We start from the raw sequence: 14405 nt of genomic DNA on the forward strand, positions 1-14405 counted from the left end.
ACGACGCTCAGTTTCTGAATTGTTAAGAGAGGCTGCGAATAGGTTGGATGAGTTGGAACGTGGTAAGTTTTTGGTTAACTATACTTCTGTAATTTTGTGGAAGAGGTTAATCATATTGTCATTTCAGTGGCAACCACCGGTTCAACTCCTCCAACAGATGAAATATAGGGAATATATGAAATATAGAGAATAAAATTACAGGCAATGAGATTAAGCATTGAAATGGGTGATTTTGTCTAATAGCTAAACTGGACAGAGCAAAGGCTTATCAGCAATAGTGTTACAATGACCAGATCTGTAACGAGCAGGTATGATGAAATTAACTGATGGCGATTTATGACATGAGACAGATGGAGGAGGTTCGGCTAATGGTTTAAACACAACTCAAGAGCGGAGAGCGACGATCTGGGATCGCTTGCAGAAATTACCTGTCAGGAAACGGGTTACGGCAGTAAAAAAGGTTTAGTAAAATGCTGAGGATTCGAGCTGCTGAAATGGGAGGTTAAAGCTGAACCAGCTACGCTGTTTGCTGTATTTCTGCTGCATCGTTATGCAGCAGAAATACATAACGCCCAAAAAAGGGCCATGCCCGACTGCTGAAGTAGAATGGTAAAATTAGAGAGGAGATGCCATCCAAAGCTTAACCTGTGTAGGGTTAAGCATTTGGGCAGTAGTAAAACTCGATACGCTAGATTATTTTTTAATTAAGTATGTAGAGCTTTTGAATTTGTTGAAATGTGCCATGCGAACGAACTTGACTGGACCTAGGCCAGGGATCGGCAATCCAAAATGTTGAAAGAGCCATATTGGACCAGAAAAACAAAAAAAAAAAAAACAACTCTATCTGGGGCCGCAAAAAATTAAAATCCTTATATAAGGCTTATGAGGCATAAAGTGTTTATATTAGCCTATTATCAAAATGACTAAGTGTACATAATTACCATTCGTAATTAAATGTTTATTTTCCCTGCAGTGCCTCCTGGAAGGAATGACCCACCACGTGACTGTTGTATGATGTACATTTTTATTATGAAGATCAACAGGGAAAGAGTCTTTTTTTCTTTTTCTTTTGGAACTCGGAAAATCTGCTCCCAAATGCATTTTTCATAATGATCGCTCTTTGTAAATAATCACCGTTAAGTGTGCGATCAAAAACAACAAAACGGAACGTGCTTAACGTTCCCCTTATCTGGGCAACAAACGGAGTGCAATAAAACGCCACCTGCAGGTTTGAAAATAAAGGCTACTGCTTTACTGCTAAAAGGTAAAGTATATAGAATTAAATTAATATGCTTTAAGTTTGATTTCTGCGCAAATGCCAAGAAAGTCAGTGCAATGTTAAAACGTAGCAGCATCCTCTTTTGACACATCCTCGGACCTGAGCAACAAAACACAATAATAACGCTAAGTGCCAATCTAAATATTTACTGACAAAAAAAATCACTGATCAATTTATAAAAACAACCACTTTATTACTAAATATATGTGCCTATGACAGGATTGTGTTCTTACGTGTTTAATGTGACTTCTGTTTACGGACATCACTGGACAGCTTCTCAACATCGGGTATGTAAGATGTAACTTTAATCTTGACGCGGCAGCTAATGTAGCAAGCCTTCCCTGGAAATGTCTTTCCACATGACCGTATTTTTCGGACTATAACCACTACTTTTTCCCCACACTTTGAACCTTGACCACATCTTGAGGACATTGAGCGCCATTTGGAATGCCTCAAATGTTTTCTTAAAAATCTGCTGCCTTGACACCCCACCATCAGTGGAAAGGTACTGCAAATAAAAAGCAAATTCCACTGCTCAAAACATTGCACAGTGGAATTACACATTTTCCAGCCTTTATTTCTGCTAATTATTTTGGTATAACCTTTTTGATATCAAAAAATAAGCTTAATGAAAAGTGTGCTTAATACCTGCTGCTGTTTTCAAAAGGGATGGTTGTCCTGAGAAACAAGTCTCATTCAAATTCAAATTGAAAAGCACTTTATTGATCACAAAGTTAATTATATGTCATTTTAACTCCTATTATCCAAGATTCTTCAAAGCTGTTATGGATGGTGATGACTGTGGGCAGGAAGGATTTCCTGTTCAGATATGTATTACAGTAATTATGAAGAAGCTTCCAATTGAAGACACACAGTATTATAACAAGGATACTCAAAGTTACACATCATTTTCTTATTAATTAATAGAAATGCGTTATTAAATTGGAAAACATATTCATATTTTCTGAAATAATAAAATAAGTCATTTTTTGCAAAAAGGGTTTTGGCAAAAAAATAAAAGACCATGTTTTTTTTTTTTTTGCCAAAAGATTACTTAGGCGATTATTTTAGCAAGGTGATGACATGCAACTAACTCTATGAAGTTAGTTGCAACAATGATGCCAAATCTCAAACTATGATTGCCTAAGAATTTTTGCAGACCTTTTATGTAACTTTTAAAGATAGCAAAGACTTTACAGTGGAAGAAACTTTACATTTGAAATATAGAACAATTTGTCCGTTTTGCCTTCGGCAGTAGAAAAAGCATCAAGTAAAGGTATTTTATCTAATTGTCATTCAGAACTTTTTCAATCCACTGCCTGAAAGAGTCAACACGTGTGTAAACATCAGGGGTCCTTATGTCTCCACATCGACGCCCAGAGAAGGAGACAACACCCGCCGAAGCTCCGTCACACACCAAGGGGCCTCCCGAATCCCCCTGCAAAATAGCAATTCAAGAAATATTAACAATTACTAGGTTATTTTTAAAGTTTGGCCACATGTGATATTTGTTCTGCTGAACATTACTTTATATTTTGACCCGCCTTACCGAGCAGAAGCCCTGTATGTTCCGTGAACCCATGGAACAAACCATCGTTCTGGCTATGGGAACTTCTCTCCATCTTCTCTGACATGTACGTGGTGACATAATTGTGACATTGACCTCCTGAAGCCTGTTTGCCAACGTATTGTTGTCACCTATGTCCCCCCAACCAGCTGTGATGCAACTACTTCCCGTTCTGAGGCGACCAGACCTCAGAGAGATCAACTGCACTTCTTTAGTAAGATTTGCCCTGCTGCTAAGCTGAGGAATTATGAAAAGAAAACAGACAATAGCAGAGTTAGAGGCTAATGCTAATTCAATTATGTGTAGAAAGAAACAAGATTTACAGATTTAGAGAATGTAATATATTTGACCCAACCTTCAACAGCATGATGTCATTTGCAAGTTCAGTGTAGTCCGGATGGGGAAAGGATCTGAGAACACGAAGGCTCTGCTTTGCTGGCTCATTGGCTTCCAGTGTATCTGCTCCAAGCACAACTGTGTATGGTCTATAAGGCACAGAATAGCACAAGTTGCATTACAAAAAAAAAAAAAAAAACAAATGAAAACTGTCGTCTAATTTATTGTCGGTGAGAAGGAAAAATAAGTAGGGGTGCACTGATTGCAGTTTTCTGGCTGATTGCTGATTACTGATCCTCCAAAAGCCTGACACGCCGATTCTGAATTTTCTCAATGCCAATTTGTTTTGTCTGAAATGTTATTAAATATAGCAAGAAAGTCACTGAGTTGATAAAAGTGGGGTGACTATTGATAACTGCAAACATGCAGACATAACCTGATGGGCCAGTCTGTCAGTCAAACCTCTCTCACAGGAGAACAAACGTTGACAGTGGTTGATTTTTAGACCTTCTCTGAGGGGATAAGATCAGCTTCACATGTAAGCATCAGTCGATCACCATTCTCCCTAATTGAAGGAAATTGGCATCGATAAATTGGCTGGCCGATAAACCAGTGCACTCCTAAAAAGGAGTTTTCTTTTGTTTGTTTGTTTTTTGTCTTTAAAAAAATATGTAGTTACTTATGTTCAACTGTGTTTATTTTTATTAGTATATTATGAGAGAAATATTTATCTTTGACCTCTCCTTACATTATTTTCTGAAGATCTATCTATAGGCTTCTTATAATTTTTAACCTTGCAAAAATGACACTAGCAGGCAAAGTATAACTTTTGTGCTACACTAAGTGTAAGAAACTGAACATTGTTACCTTTCTCTCCAGAACCTTCTTTCTAGGATAAATTCTTGAACAGTGTCTCATTTTCTTATTGCCTAGGAATTATTTTGAATTTCTTAGATTTGTAGCGGTGAGCAAAACTTACATCATTAAGTCGCAATGTGCTGCTGTGAGCACAAAATCCTCTCTTAAGAGGACTCCGCCGCAGATATGTCGACCTTGGATTTGCAGTGAGGCCATGTACGGCCGCGAATGGGGGACAGCATCTTTGCCACCAACAATCTTAGTGCCTTCAGCTCCTGTAATAAAAAAACAAACAAAAAAACCACTGCAGTCCTGCATTTTGTACCCTGGCGCTGGTTGCATGACTGCAACTAGTTTTAGCATAAAGGTGTTGTGGCCTACCCTGGAAAGCACAGAGCAGCAGCAGTATGAATCTGAAGGTCATGGTGTCCTGTGAAACCCACGCTTTGTTCTCTTAGCTTTATAAGAATCGGAAGAAAAGAAAACAACTTCCTTATTTGCAGCTTATTAGCCAACAAGCTGGCAATGTTTCTGTTAGGTTGGTGAAATGACAAAAGACACCTTACAAAACTTCTGAAGCAAGTTTCAAAATAGGATTTTAAAACCGAAATAAGTGATCTGCAGTACAGGAAAAAAAATAGTAAAGGTAGAAAATGATTTTTTTTTCTTTGCTAGTGGTTAGTTTTAATCCTCAAACTTCATTTAAAAAACAAAAAAACAAAACACATCCTCTTTAGACATCTAAACAATTTCCTTTTTTCAGCTTGTTGCATTAAAGTTTGGTTGAAAAAACTGAGAACAGAATGTGACTTAATACCACTTCGTTTTTCCACCGAACTTCTCAACTGCAAAAAAAAAAATAAATAAATAAATAAAAAAAAATAAAAAAATGCTTATTCCTCAGCAAAATTGCTTTTACTAATGTAGTCATTTTCACTGCTTATATAAAGAAACTGCAATTACTTTCAGAATACTTTGCAAAGGAAAAGCCCCTCAACATGAGAAAATTTGGAATTAGCTAGAGTGAAATATATAAAATGATAAAAATAAAAAATACACGTATTAGAGAATTGTGGACCACTCAGATGGTAAATGAGGATATTTTTCAACTACTAAAAGCAGGCAAAAGCTTTATGCCCAAATCCATATTTTAAACTTGTTTAAGCAAACCCCCCCAAAAATTCATCGCGTGTTTTCCTGAAGCAGGCAGTTACTATAAGGATGTCATTTCTCATGAAATTTCTGTAATTGAAAACTAAATAAAATTGAACCGATGTTTGGCATATTTATGTGAGCCTGAAGAGGCGGATTTTATACAAAATGAACTTTTTTATTACGTTGCAATGTTACTTCATGAAAAACCTACTCGGATTATTGTTGTGATTCATTTGATTTCCAGTTGAAAAATCCTTTAATCTCACCTGGCAGCTATTCAGGGATGCCTTAACACTTGCTCATGCAAATCTCCGCCTATTTACCGACATTTTGGAGCTTCAGTCCGCAGTCGAGCTCCATCCTCACAGAGCATCGATCTGCCAGCCTAACCACATCTGCGCTTGTCATGCAAACTACTTCTCAGTCCAAATCTCCTGGATCTTCTGAAATCTTGGAGAAGCATTGCTGTGCGACGTGTTGAAAGGAAAGTGTGAGACAGGGAAGGAGCACCAGATATAGCAATTATGCAAAGTCAAATTTATTATAAATTATTTTTGATACAGCATTCTCATATCAAACAAAGGAAATGTAATTACTTGCTTGTGCTATAAACTGGAAAATACTTAATACCTCCGACCCATTCAAATGCATTTGTAAGATTAAATTAATGGGCAACAAGGTTTTCTTGTCAATTCTTGTTGACAAAACAAGGTATATTTTTGTATTTGATATATTTACTTGAATTCATATATTGATAGCATGTTTTTTCATAAAGATTATGCCTTTAGCTTTATTTCACAGTTCTGCCACCATCTGACAGAGGCACTGAAATGAGATGAACAACTTCCTGAGCAACTTCCTGTAACAAGTTTACTACACACATTTCTTTGTTTTCGTAATGTAGTTGATCCACGGAAGATATTTTGATATGTCTGTGTAGACGTTGGGTAAATCTGGGTAGTCGCAGTTGGTACGATTGTTGAATGACACGACACCAACAGCTACCCGGTTGCACACCAGAGGACCACCAGAATCACCCTGTAAAAATGTTACAGTTTTATTTTTACATTGACCAAAATATTTCAGACTATATGAAGAGCAGTAACACTTACCTGACAAAATCCTTTGTCTGTGTCGTATCCACCAGCACAGATGACATTGGAAGGAAATCCAGCCCCCCATTTCTCCCGACAGAGTTGTGGATTTAAGATCGACACATTCACCACTCTCAGGTCATCCACAGTAAAGTGGTTGGTCCCAGTTTTACCCCATCCAGCTACAGAGCAGATCTGACCGTCTTTAAGGTTTGCATTGGAAGACGTTGGAAGTGGAATTGTTTTCACCCTGTTATTTAGTGGAGCTTTCCCGGACAACTGAAGATGCACAAATCGACAAGAAATAGTTAATCATTTTTTAACACTATCTCCATTAAATCTATATAATTTATATGTGCACCAAATGTCACATTGCATGTTACTGGTATTAATATATACTTACTTTAAGGAGCATGATGTCATTACCAAGTCCAACATTTTTATAAGTTGGATATTTGCAGAAATATTCAATATTCACTGGGTTCATGTTCTTCTTTGATAGCTTGTGGGTTCCCAGAACAACACGCACAGGAACTCTGAAGCATTAATTGTTGAAATTCTTATATTGAACATTTTTCCAGTCAACAGTCAGAAACAGACAGATGAAGAACTTACTCTTTAGCACAGTGTGCAGCAGTGACCACAAAGTCCTCGCTCACCAGAAATCCTCCACACACATGATGACCCGTTTTGTTTTGCAGTGAGACCATGTACTGCATTGAGTTCTGAGATGCTCTTTCCCCATGTATGATGTCGCTCCCATGGACTACAATAATGGATTCAGAAATCAGTCTAGATATATTTTAGTTAGAGAGTAAAAGGCAGAAGATTTCTTACCATTTTGTCCAAGAGATGTCACAATGTGGAAAAGCAGCAATGTACCCATGCCGTGCATGGTGCCACCACTTATGGGTTGTGCTTGTGAGAAAATTAGGCTGAGGTTTTTATGGCATATTGCTCCACTAGCTAGACTCATTATCTAAAATCTAGATTTTTTTTTTTTACCACAAAGGCCGACCTATAGGCCCCCATCTTGATGTTTCAGATAAGAGTTTTAGTCAGTTCTTCTGACTAAAACTCTATTGGTTGGAAACTTAGATAACTCAGTCTTCATGCCACTTAACATTTCAAATGATCTTTTAGTTTTACGTCTGTATTAACAAAGCATTCAGCTTTTTGGTATTTATGATCTCTTTAGCAAGTTTTGGCACCAGTATGCTTCCACATATCACTGCTTTTCTATTTTACATTCCAGCTTTTTGTTACATTGGTTTTCAGCTTTTTATAAATAGGATTTGTTCATTTTTGTAGTCATTCATTTCCTTTTGCTTATGCGGGAACTGGACAGCAGATACATCTAAAGGTCTCATCTCACCACAGTGAACCTCTTGTTAGTGCTTTGTGTATTTTTGGCCTTGGAATATGTGTCCAGCACTTGTTAAGCATCAATAGTGTAAGGACAACAATTTGAAAAAAAGATGTATAGTCAAGTACTCCCTTAGAGTCACCAACAGGTGGCAGTGTAGTAATGAGGATATATCCTGCCTTCTCGGTAAACTTTTTGCTGGATTTTCCCACTGTTTCCCAACCCTGGTCCTCAAGGCACACTGCCCTGTATGTTTTAGGTATTTCCTTGCTTCAGTCCAGCTGATTTCAATCGATGACTGATTAACAGGAATTTGATGAACTGCAATCAGTTGAATTAGGCACATTAGAGCTGGGAAACCTCTAAACATGTAGGACAGTGTGCCTTGAGGACCAGGGTTGGGAAACCCTAAATGGTTGAAATACTTCAAGATGTCACATCTATCCATCTCATGTTTGTATCTTTTATATGCTGAGTGGAAATCACAAACGCATATCTGGTCTGTTAAGAGACATTGTGGTGACAAATTTATCTCCTTTAACTAATAGTTTGTTGATAAAATCAGATCGAAGCTGTTTTCTGTCTGATTGCTGTTCATTCCTCTGCCTGTGTTCTCATTCAACAATAGTATAAGGATGATGCAGGGTAACAAACCCATAAGTTAACCTCCTGTCTCAAAACAATGTATGTCAGTTTAAATTTTAAAGATGGCTCACAATCTGAGCCATCTTTAAAATAGCTTCTTGTGACCCAGAAGACAAGTCCTAGAAAACAACTCGCTCCTTTATAAGAGGAATAAAGGACCAGAGACATAAGCTGCATTTTCATCACAAATGTATGCAAAACATTGTCTATATTCCACGGATGCTGAAAAATCCCTCAAATTACCTCATTTCATAAAAAGGGACCTTTTAGTTTTGGTTTCTATCACATCCAGAGAACTCTAATGCACTACAACCTGCTCTGCACTATGCCTCTCACTGTGCTAGATGTTAGGTTGTTGTGGAATAAAGTTTAAATTAAAATTTTTTGAAATTGTTGGACAAAATCAAAAGAAACAAAGTTATTTACAAACAGAACAAAATTACACTTACCGTTTACAAACCAGGTAGGTACATATATTTCTGTAATATGATCAAAAAACTTTAGTGGGGATCAGCTGTAATGTAATCAGGCAAGCATGATGTAAGACTACTGGTTCAAGTAATCGTAAAGGGGTCTGAGTATATCTGTAGTTAAGAAGGAAGGCTCATGGCCGTAGGAAGGAGGTCCTGATATAAGTTTCTCTGTAGAATGGTTGGACTAAACCTTGAACATATGAGGTGCTCTTTCATCTGTCGGATGCTCAAAGTAGAGGACCTTCAGTTTTCTATCAAAAGGAGCCAGTTGAGGTGATTTAGGCATCTGATCAGGATTCCTCCTGGGCCTGCTGACAGCAGCAGCACAGCCAAAGCTAACCAGCACCCAAAAGCCACAAACAGTGGTCAACGTTTCAAAACGAGCAACATTTTGGAATATGGACCTCAAAATCGAGAAAGAGGCCCACAATCATAAGTCATCCTACTTTTAACAAAGATGTCATACTTTTACCAAAATCCACATGGAACATGTAACCCACTGTTACGACTGGCTCAAGGTCATAACAAAACGGGAGACCATGCAGGGGTTAAAGTGTATAAAAATGAATACAGGTCCTTCTCAAAAAATTAGCATATTGTGATAAAGTTCATTATTTTCCATAATGTAATGATAAAAATTTAACTGTCATATATTTTAAATCAGGGGTCACCAACTCCAGTCCTCAAGGGCTACCATCCTGCAACTTTTAGATTCACCTCTGCTCCAAAATGTCTGAATTCCCTCACCAGCATTCATTCCTCTCTGCAATAGGCTGGAAACGAGCAGTTTATTTGATCCAGGTGTGTTTGAGCAGAGACACATCTAAAAGTTACAGGATGGTAGCCCTCGAGGACCGGAGTTGGTGACCCCTGTTTCAGATTCATTGCACACCAACTGAAATATTTCAGGTCTTTTATTGTTTTAATTTTGATGATTTTGGCAAACAGCTCATGAAAACCCAAAATCCCTGTCTCAAAAAATTAGCATATCATGAAAAGGTTCTCTGAACGAGCAATTAACCTCATCATCTGAATCAACAAAGTAACTCTAAACACCTGAAAAAGATTCCTGAGACCTTTAAAAACTCCCAACCTGGTTCATTACTCAAAACCGCAATCATGGGTCAGATTGCTGACCTGACTGCTATCCAGAAGGCCATCACTGACATCCCCAAGCAAGAGGGTGAGAAACAGAAAGAAATTTCTGAATGAAAGGCTGTTCCCAGAGTGCTGTATCAAGGCACCTCAGTGGGAAGTCTGTGGGAAGGAAAAAGTGTGGCAGAAAACGGTGCACGAGAAGAGATGACCGGACCCTGAGGAAGATTGTGGAGAAGGGCCGATTCCAGACCTTGGGGGACATGCGGAAGCAGTGGACTGAGTCTGGAGTAGAAACATCCAGAGCCACTGTGCACAGGCGTGTGCAGGAAAGGGGTTACAGATGCTGCATTCCCCAGGTCAAAAATCAAGCCACTTTTGAACCAGAAACGGTGGCAGAAGCGCCTGACCTGGGCTACAGAGAAGCAGCACTGGACTGTTGCTCAGTGGTCCAAAGTACTTTTTTCGGATGAAAGCAAATTTTGCATGTCATTCGGAAATCAAGGTGCCAGAGTCTGGAGGAAGACTGGGGAGAAGGAAATGCCAGAAGTCCAGTGTCAAGTACCCACAGTCAGTGATGGTCTGGGGAGCCATGTCAGCTGCTGGTGTTGGTCCACTGTGTTTTATCAAGGGCAGGGTCAATGCAGCAGCTATCAGGAGATTTTGGAGCACTTCATGCTTCCATCTGCTGAAAAGCTTTATGGAGATGAAGATTTCATTTTTCAGCACAACCTGGCACCTGCTCACAGTGCCAAAACCACTGGTATTACTGACCATGGTGTTACTGTGCTCAATTGGCCTGCCAACTCTCCTGACCTGAACCCCATAGAGAATCTGTGGGATATTGTGAAGAGAAAGTTGAGAGATGCAAGACCCAACACTCTGGATGAGCTTAAGGCCGCCATCGAAGCATCCTGGGCCTCCATAACACCTCAGCAGTGCCACAGGCTGATTGCCTCCATGCCACGCCGCACTGAAGCAGTCATTTCTGCAAAAGGATTCCCGACCAAGTATTGAGTGCATAACTGAACATAATTATTTGAAGGTTAACTTTTTTGGTATTAAAACACTTTTATTTTATTGGTTGTATGAAATATGCTAATTTTTTGAGACAGGGATTTTGGGTTTTCATGAGCTGTATGCCAAAATCATCAGTATTAAAACAATAAAAGACCTGAAATATTTCAGTTGGTGTGCAATGAATCTAAAATATATGACAGTTTAATTTTTATCATTACATTATGGAAAATAATGAATTTATCACAATATGCAAATTTTTTGAGACGGACCTGTATTTAACAAAAACAATGGATTGTGGATATCAGTATCAGTGGTGTAATGCAAATGCTTGGATGTGTTGTATGAGTGCATATGGAAGTGTTGAAGTGCAAAAACAAAGACAAACGCAAATGTGCAAAAAGGAGGGAAGCTGAGGCCTGGCAACAAACACCATAAGTGTCAAGTGGACGCTGAAGGCGATCCAGAAGACGGAGACAGCCAGGTTCAAGTACTCTGCGCTCCAAATTAGCAAATCAGCAGCACCTGTAAAGGGGAGGAGCACAAAGACAGACAACAAGACCTGCAACCCAGGCCCACAAGGCCCAGCGCCGTAACACCCACAAGAAAGGTTACTTCAAATACCCTTGATAGTTAGTAGATGGCAGGTAAGTTAAGTTATTTCAATGACTAATACCAACACTACACACTTAAAAGGGATGTTGGGCCTGATCAGAAGATTCTGAATTTGTGGGAGCCTAAGTGTGAGCAATAACAGAAGAAAGCACATAGTGTCTATGAGGAAAGAGCAGAATTTAATATAGGGAATATTGTGGATCTAGGTTTACAAATAAACAAAATTTGAACGCTTTTGAAAAATAAAATAACCCAATATTTTTAATCCTTTCAAAGTGTCTGTCAAATGTAGGTTTCAATGTTTCACTGTTGGTGACCATTCATTCGATCCTTTGGGCTGGGCTCACCAGATTTAATTTTTCCTCGTCTGAAGACAGGTCAGAGATGGAGCTCATTAATGAACTGTAGGTGGCATAGTTTGTCACAAGAGTCACATGTTTGGTTCACTGTGGACATACTATCAATAGTCTCTGGTTGGGCGGCTATCAGTGGACTCTGGTGGTATTGAGGATTGGATAATCCTAGGCCTTCTGGTTGGTAGGTAATTTGAATCCTGTATCAATGAATTCTGGTTTCCTCTCGCTGTTACGATAAGTTCATGTCATAACTAGGAAGGGTAGTGCTATGATGACTGGAAGCTGATGGGGCGTCCAACTCCATAGAGCTTTCCTCGGAGTCTGTGTGGTCAAGCGCAAGAGGAAGGTCTGATGGAGGATGGACTGATGGTCTAAAGCACATTGACTTTCCCTTGAATAGCTTGTGAATCATGAAGCCATTGAGTTCTTGGCTGTCCCGCAACCTTGGTTGCACAAGATTGTAGCTATGTGGCATCAAAAGTTCAGCACTTGTCTCCTCAGGAAATATGTCCTTAAAGGCCTCCTTAATCTCAGAAATGTCTGTTCTGCAGTCCCATGACTTATTCATCTCCGAGGCACTTATAATGTATTCACTTTCACTTCTCTTTGTTTTGTGTTTACAGATGTCGTTTGTAACCAAGTGTTCAAAACACAAGTGAGAATGAATAAATATTGTATTGATTTAATATTGTATTCTACAATGAGATTAAAAAGAATAAGTAAATATATTTCATGTCTTATTCTACAATAAGATTTAGAAAGTAACAGAGTTAAAAAAAAAGTTCATAAATATATGTAAAAAGTGCTAAAAGCTGTAAAAACTATGCAATACGCCTTTAGTGATCGTTTTTAATGATGGCTTAAACAACCAATAGCTTGCGCAGTCTGAATTCACATCAGCCAATAAGATTGATTGTCCCGCCCCTTTCACTGCAGCGGTGAGATTTTTCATCAGACAGCGTGAGGGGTCAGAGCTGACGGTTGCTCCCGCTTATATCCCGGAAGATCTTGTAAAATTCGATGAAGAATCTTGAAATCGGTAAGAAAAATAATACTAAAACAGCTTTGCAAAATATTTCAAAAATAGTAAACCCGCTTTTATTAAATCCCATAAACCTTTTGTTGTGACTGGCTGAAGGCCGGAAATCCCATGTAGCGTAGTGTAGCATCGGTGAGTGATTGCTCCGTTAGCATGTAACTCAATAAATTAACCAAAAAGTGGCTAAAATCCTACCTGATCAAAGCCAATACAATATTGTAAGGTTTTGTATTATTACTGTTGTCTGTTTTTAATTGAACTCATTTTTTTATGAGCACATGTTTTAATATTTTAATAGTGCTAATTCAGTTCATGTTGCTGTAATGTGCTTTTCTATTAGCATTGCTAGGAACTTTCTTGCTGTCCTAAATAGGTCGGAGCTAATGTATGCTTCCAATCCAGAGACAGCTGGATCACTTCCAGATTTGGATGGCCATAAAGGCCAGTCTTCAGAGTGAGGTGGTTTCTGACGAGCCAAACCCAAAATCTGCGAAGGAGGTTCGTCTTAAACTTGCATCTCAGTTTGATACTAGCCAAACATGTCAAATTAATATCAACAAGTCATCAGTACTGGATGGAGCACTGTGAGGTTTCATACGACTGTCCTACAATCCCAGGTACCAGATGTCCATCAAGTTTTTTGACGATTTAGGATTGAAGAGGCTGTGGACCTCGGTGGTCCATGAAGAGTATTTTTACCTTTGTTAATGGAAGCCATAGCATAGTCACCAATGTTTGAAGGTGAGATGGAAACCTGAAGTCAGCTCTTGACAGTTCAGCTCTCTGAGAGGATCAATATTTTATTGCTGGGCAAGCCATTGCTGCGAGTTTGGTAAACGGGGGTCCTCTACCAGGATTCTTTTCATCAGCTTTGTATTCTCAACTCGGAGGTGGTGCCTCTGCTGTGAAGCCTGCATTAAGTGATAGTGCTGATAACGATCTCTATGACAAGGTTCAAAAGGTGTCAGAGTGCATATCTGTCAAAGAGCTGATAAATGCCACTGAACCACTGCATGACCATCTTGCAAATTCTGAATATCTCAGGCAACTCAAGAGGGTCAAAAACAAACATCTCCTGGTTCAGAATATTCTCATGTTTCAGGTGGTCTATAGTGACGGGAGCATTTGAAAGATTTAGGAATGGACTGGAAACTCTTGGGGTACTGGATGCAATCACAATGAACCCAGAAACTTTTAAACCCTTTATGTGTCACGAATAACCCCCCTTCTCCCTGCTGAAATAATGGAACAACTTTTCAACATCCGTCTGTCTGCTGTGGGAAGCAACAAGAGAAGAGCAGAGGAACGCACAGTTACATTTTGGAGAGATTACCTTCAAGATGTCGAAGAAGGAGGACCGTCCAAACTTGGCAAAATACTTGCCTTTGCAACAGGTGCAACTATCATTCCTCCGGCTGGGTTTTCTCCCCAGCCTTCAATTGAGTTTTTGCATGAGCAGTCCATCCATCCAAGTCGGCAACTACCTATGGCTAACACCTGCATCCACCCC

At 39.1% G+C, this 14405-nt stretch overlaps 2 protein-coding genes across 2 annotated transcripts; both read right to left on the reverse strand.

Annotated features, from left to right (window-relative positions):
• Window positions 1-1980: 1980 nt before the first annotated feature.
• Window positions 1981-4670, reverse strand: LOC106940982 (mast cell protease 3-like). The gene is made up of 5 exons (XM_015023883.1): window positions 4422-4670; window positions 4162-4315; window positions 3202-3331; window positions 2829-3083; window positions 1981-2717 (listed from the first exon to the last, which is right to left on the reverse strand). Exons 1-5 carry the CDS (start codon window positions 4462-4464, stop codon window positions 2565-2567), a joined length of 735 nt encoding a protein of 244 aa, XP_014879369.1. The 5' UTR covers window positions 4465-4670; the 3' UTR covers window positions 1981-2564.
• A 1075-nt stretch (window positions 4671-5745) lies between these two features.
• LOC106940978 (duodenase-1-like) lies at window positions 5746-7204 on the reverse strand. The gene is made up of 5 exons (XM_015023878.1): window positions 7127-7204; window positions 6905-7055; window positions 6693-6825; window positions 6308-6568; window positions 5746-6233 (listed from the first exon to the last, which is right to left on the reverse strand). Exons 1-5 carry the CDS (start codon window positions 7182-7184, stop codon window positions 6069-6071), a joined length of 768 nt encoding a protein of 255 aa, XP_014879364.1. The 5' UTR covers window positions 7185-7204; the 3' UTR covers window positions 5746-6068.
• Between the last annotated feature and the right edge of the window lie 7201 nt (window positions 7205-14405).

Source organism: Poecilia latipinna, unplaced genomic scaffold (assembly GCF_001443285.1).
Source record: "Poecilia latipinna isolate Pla-1442-1.1 unplaced genomic scaffold, P_latipinna-1.0 Scaffold3440, whole genome shotgun sequence".
Lineage (NCBI taxonomy): Eukaryota > Metazoa > Chordata > Actinopteri > Cyprinodontiformes > Poeciliidae > Poecilia > Poecilia latipinna.

Bases quoted from the DNA above. Each gene is read 5' to 3' on its own strand.
- LOC106940982 (XM_015023883.1), bottom strand. From the start codon at position 4,464: ATGACCTTCAGATTCATACTGCTGCTGCTCTGTGCTTTCCAGG. The intron at 3,332-4,161 runs GTAAGTTTTGCT...TGTGCCTTATAG, and splicing joins GCACATTGCGACTTAATGAT to ACCATACACAGTTGTGCTTG. The intron at 2,718-2,828 runs GTAAGGCGGGTC...GCTATTTTGCAG, and splicing joins ACATACAGGGCTTCTGCTCG to GGGGATTCGGGAGGCCCCTT.
- LOC106940978 (XM_015023878.1), bottom strand. From the start codon at position 7,184: ATGCACGGCATGGGTACATTGCTGCTTTTCCACATTGTGACATCTCTT. The intron at 6,569-6,692 runs GTAAGTATATAT...GTGCATCTTCAG, and splicing joins ATGACATCATGCTCCTTAAA to TTGTCCGGGAAAGCTCCACT. The intron at 6,234-6,307 runs GTAAGTGTTACT...ACATTTTTACAG, and splicing joins CAGACAAAGGATTTTGTCAG to GGTGATTCTGGTGGTCCTCT.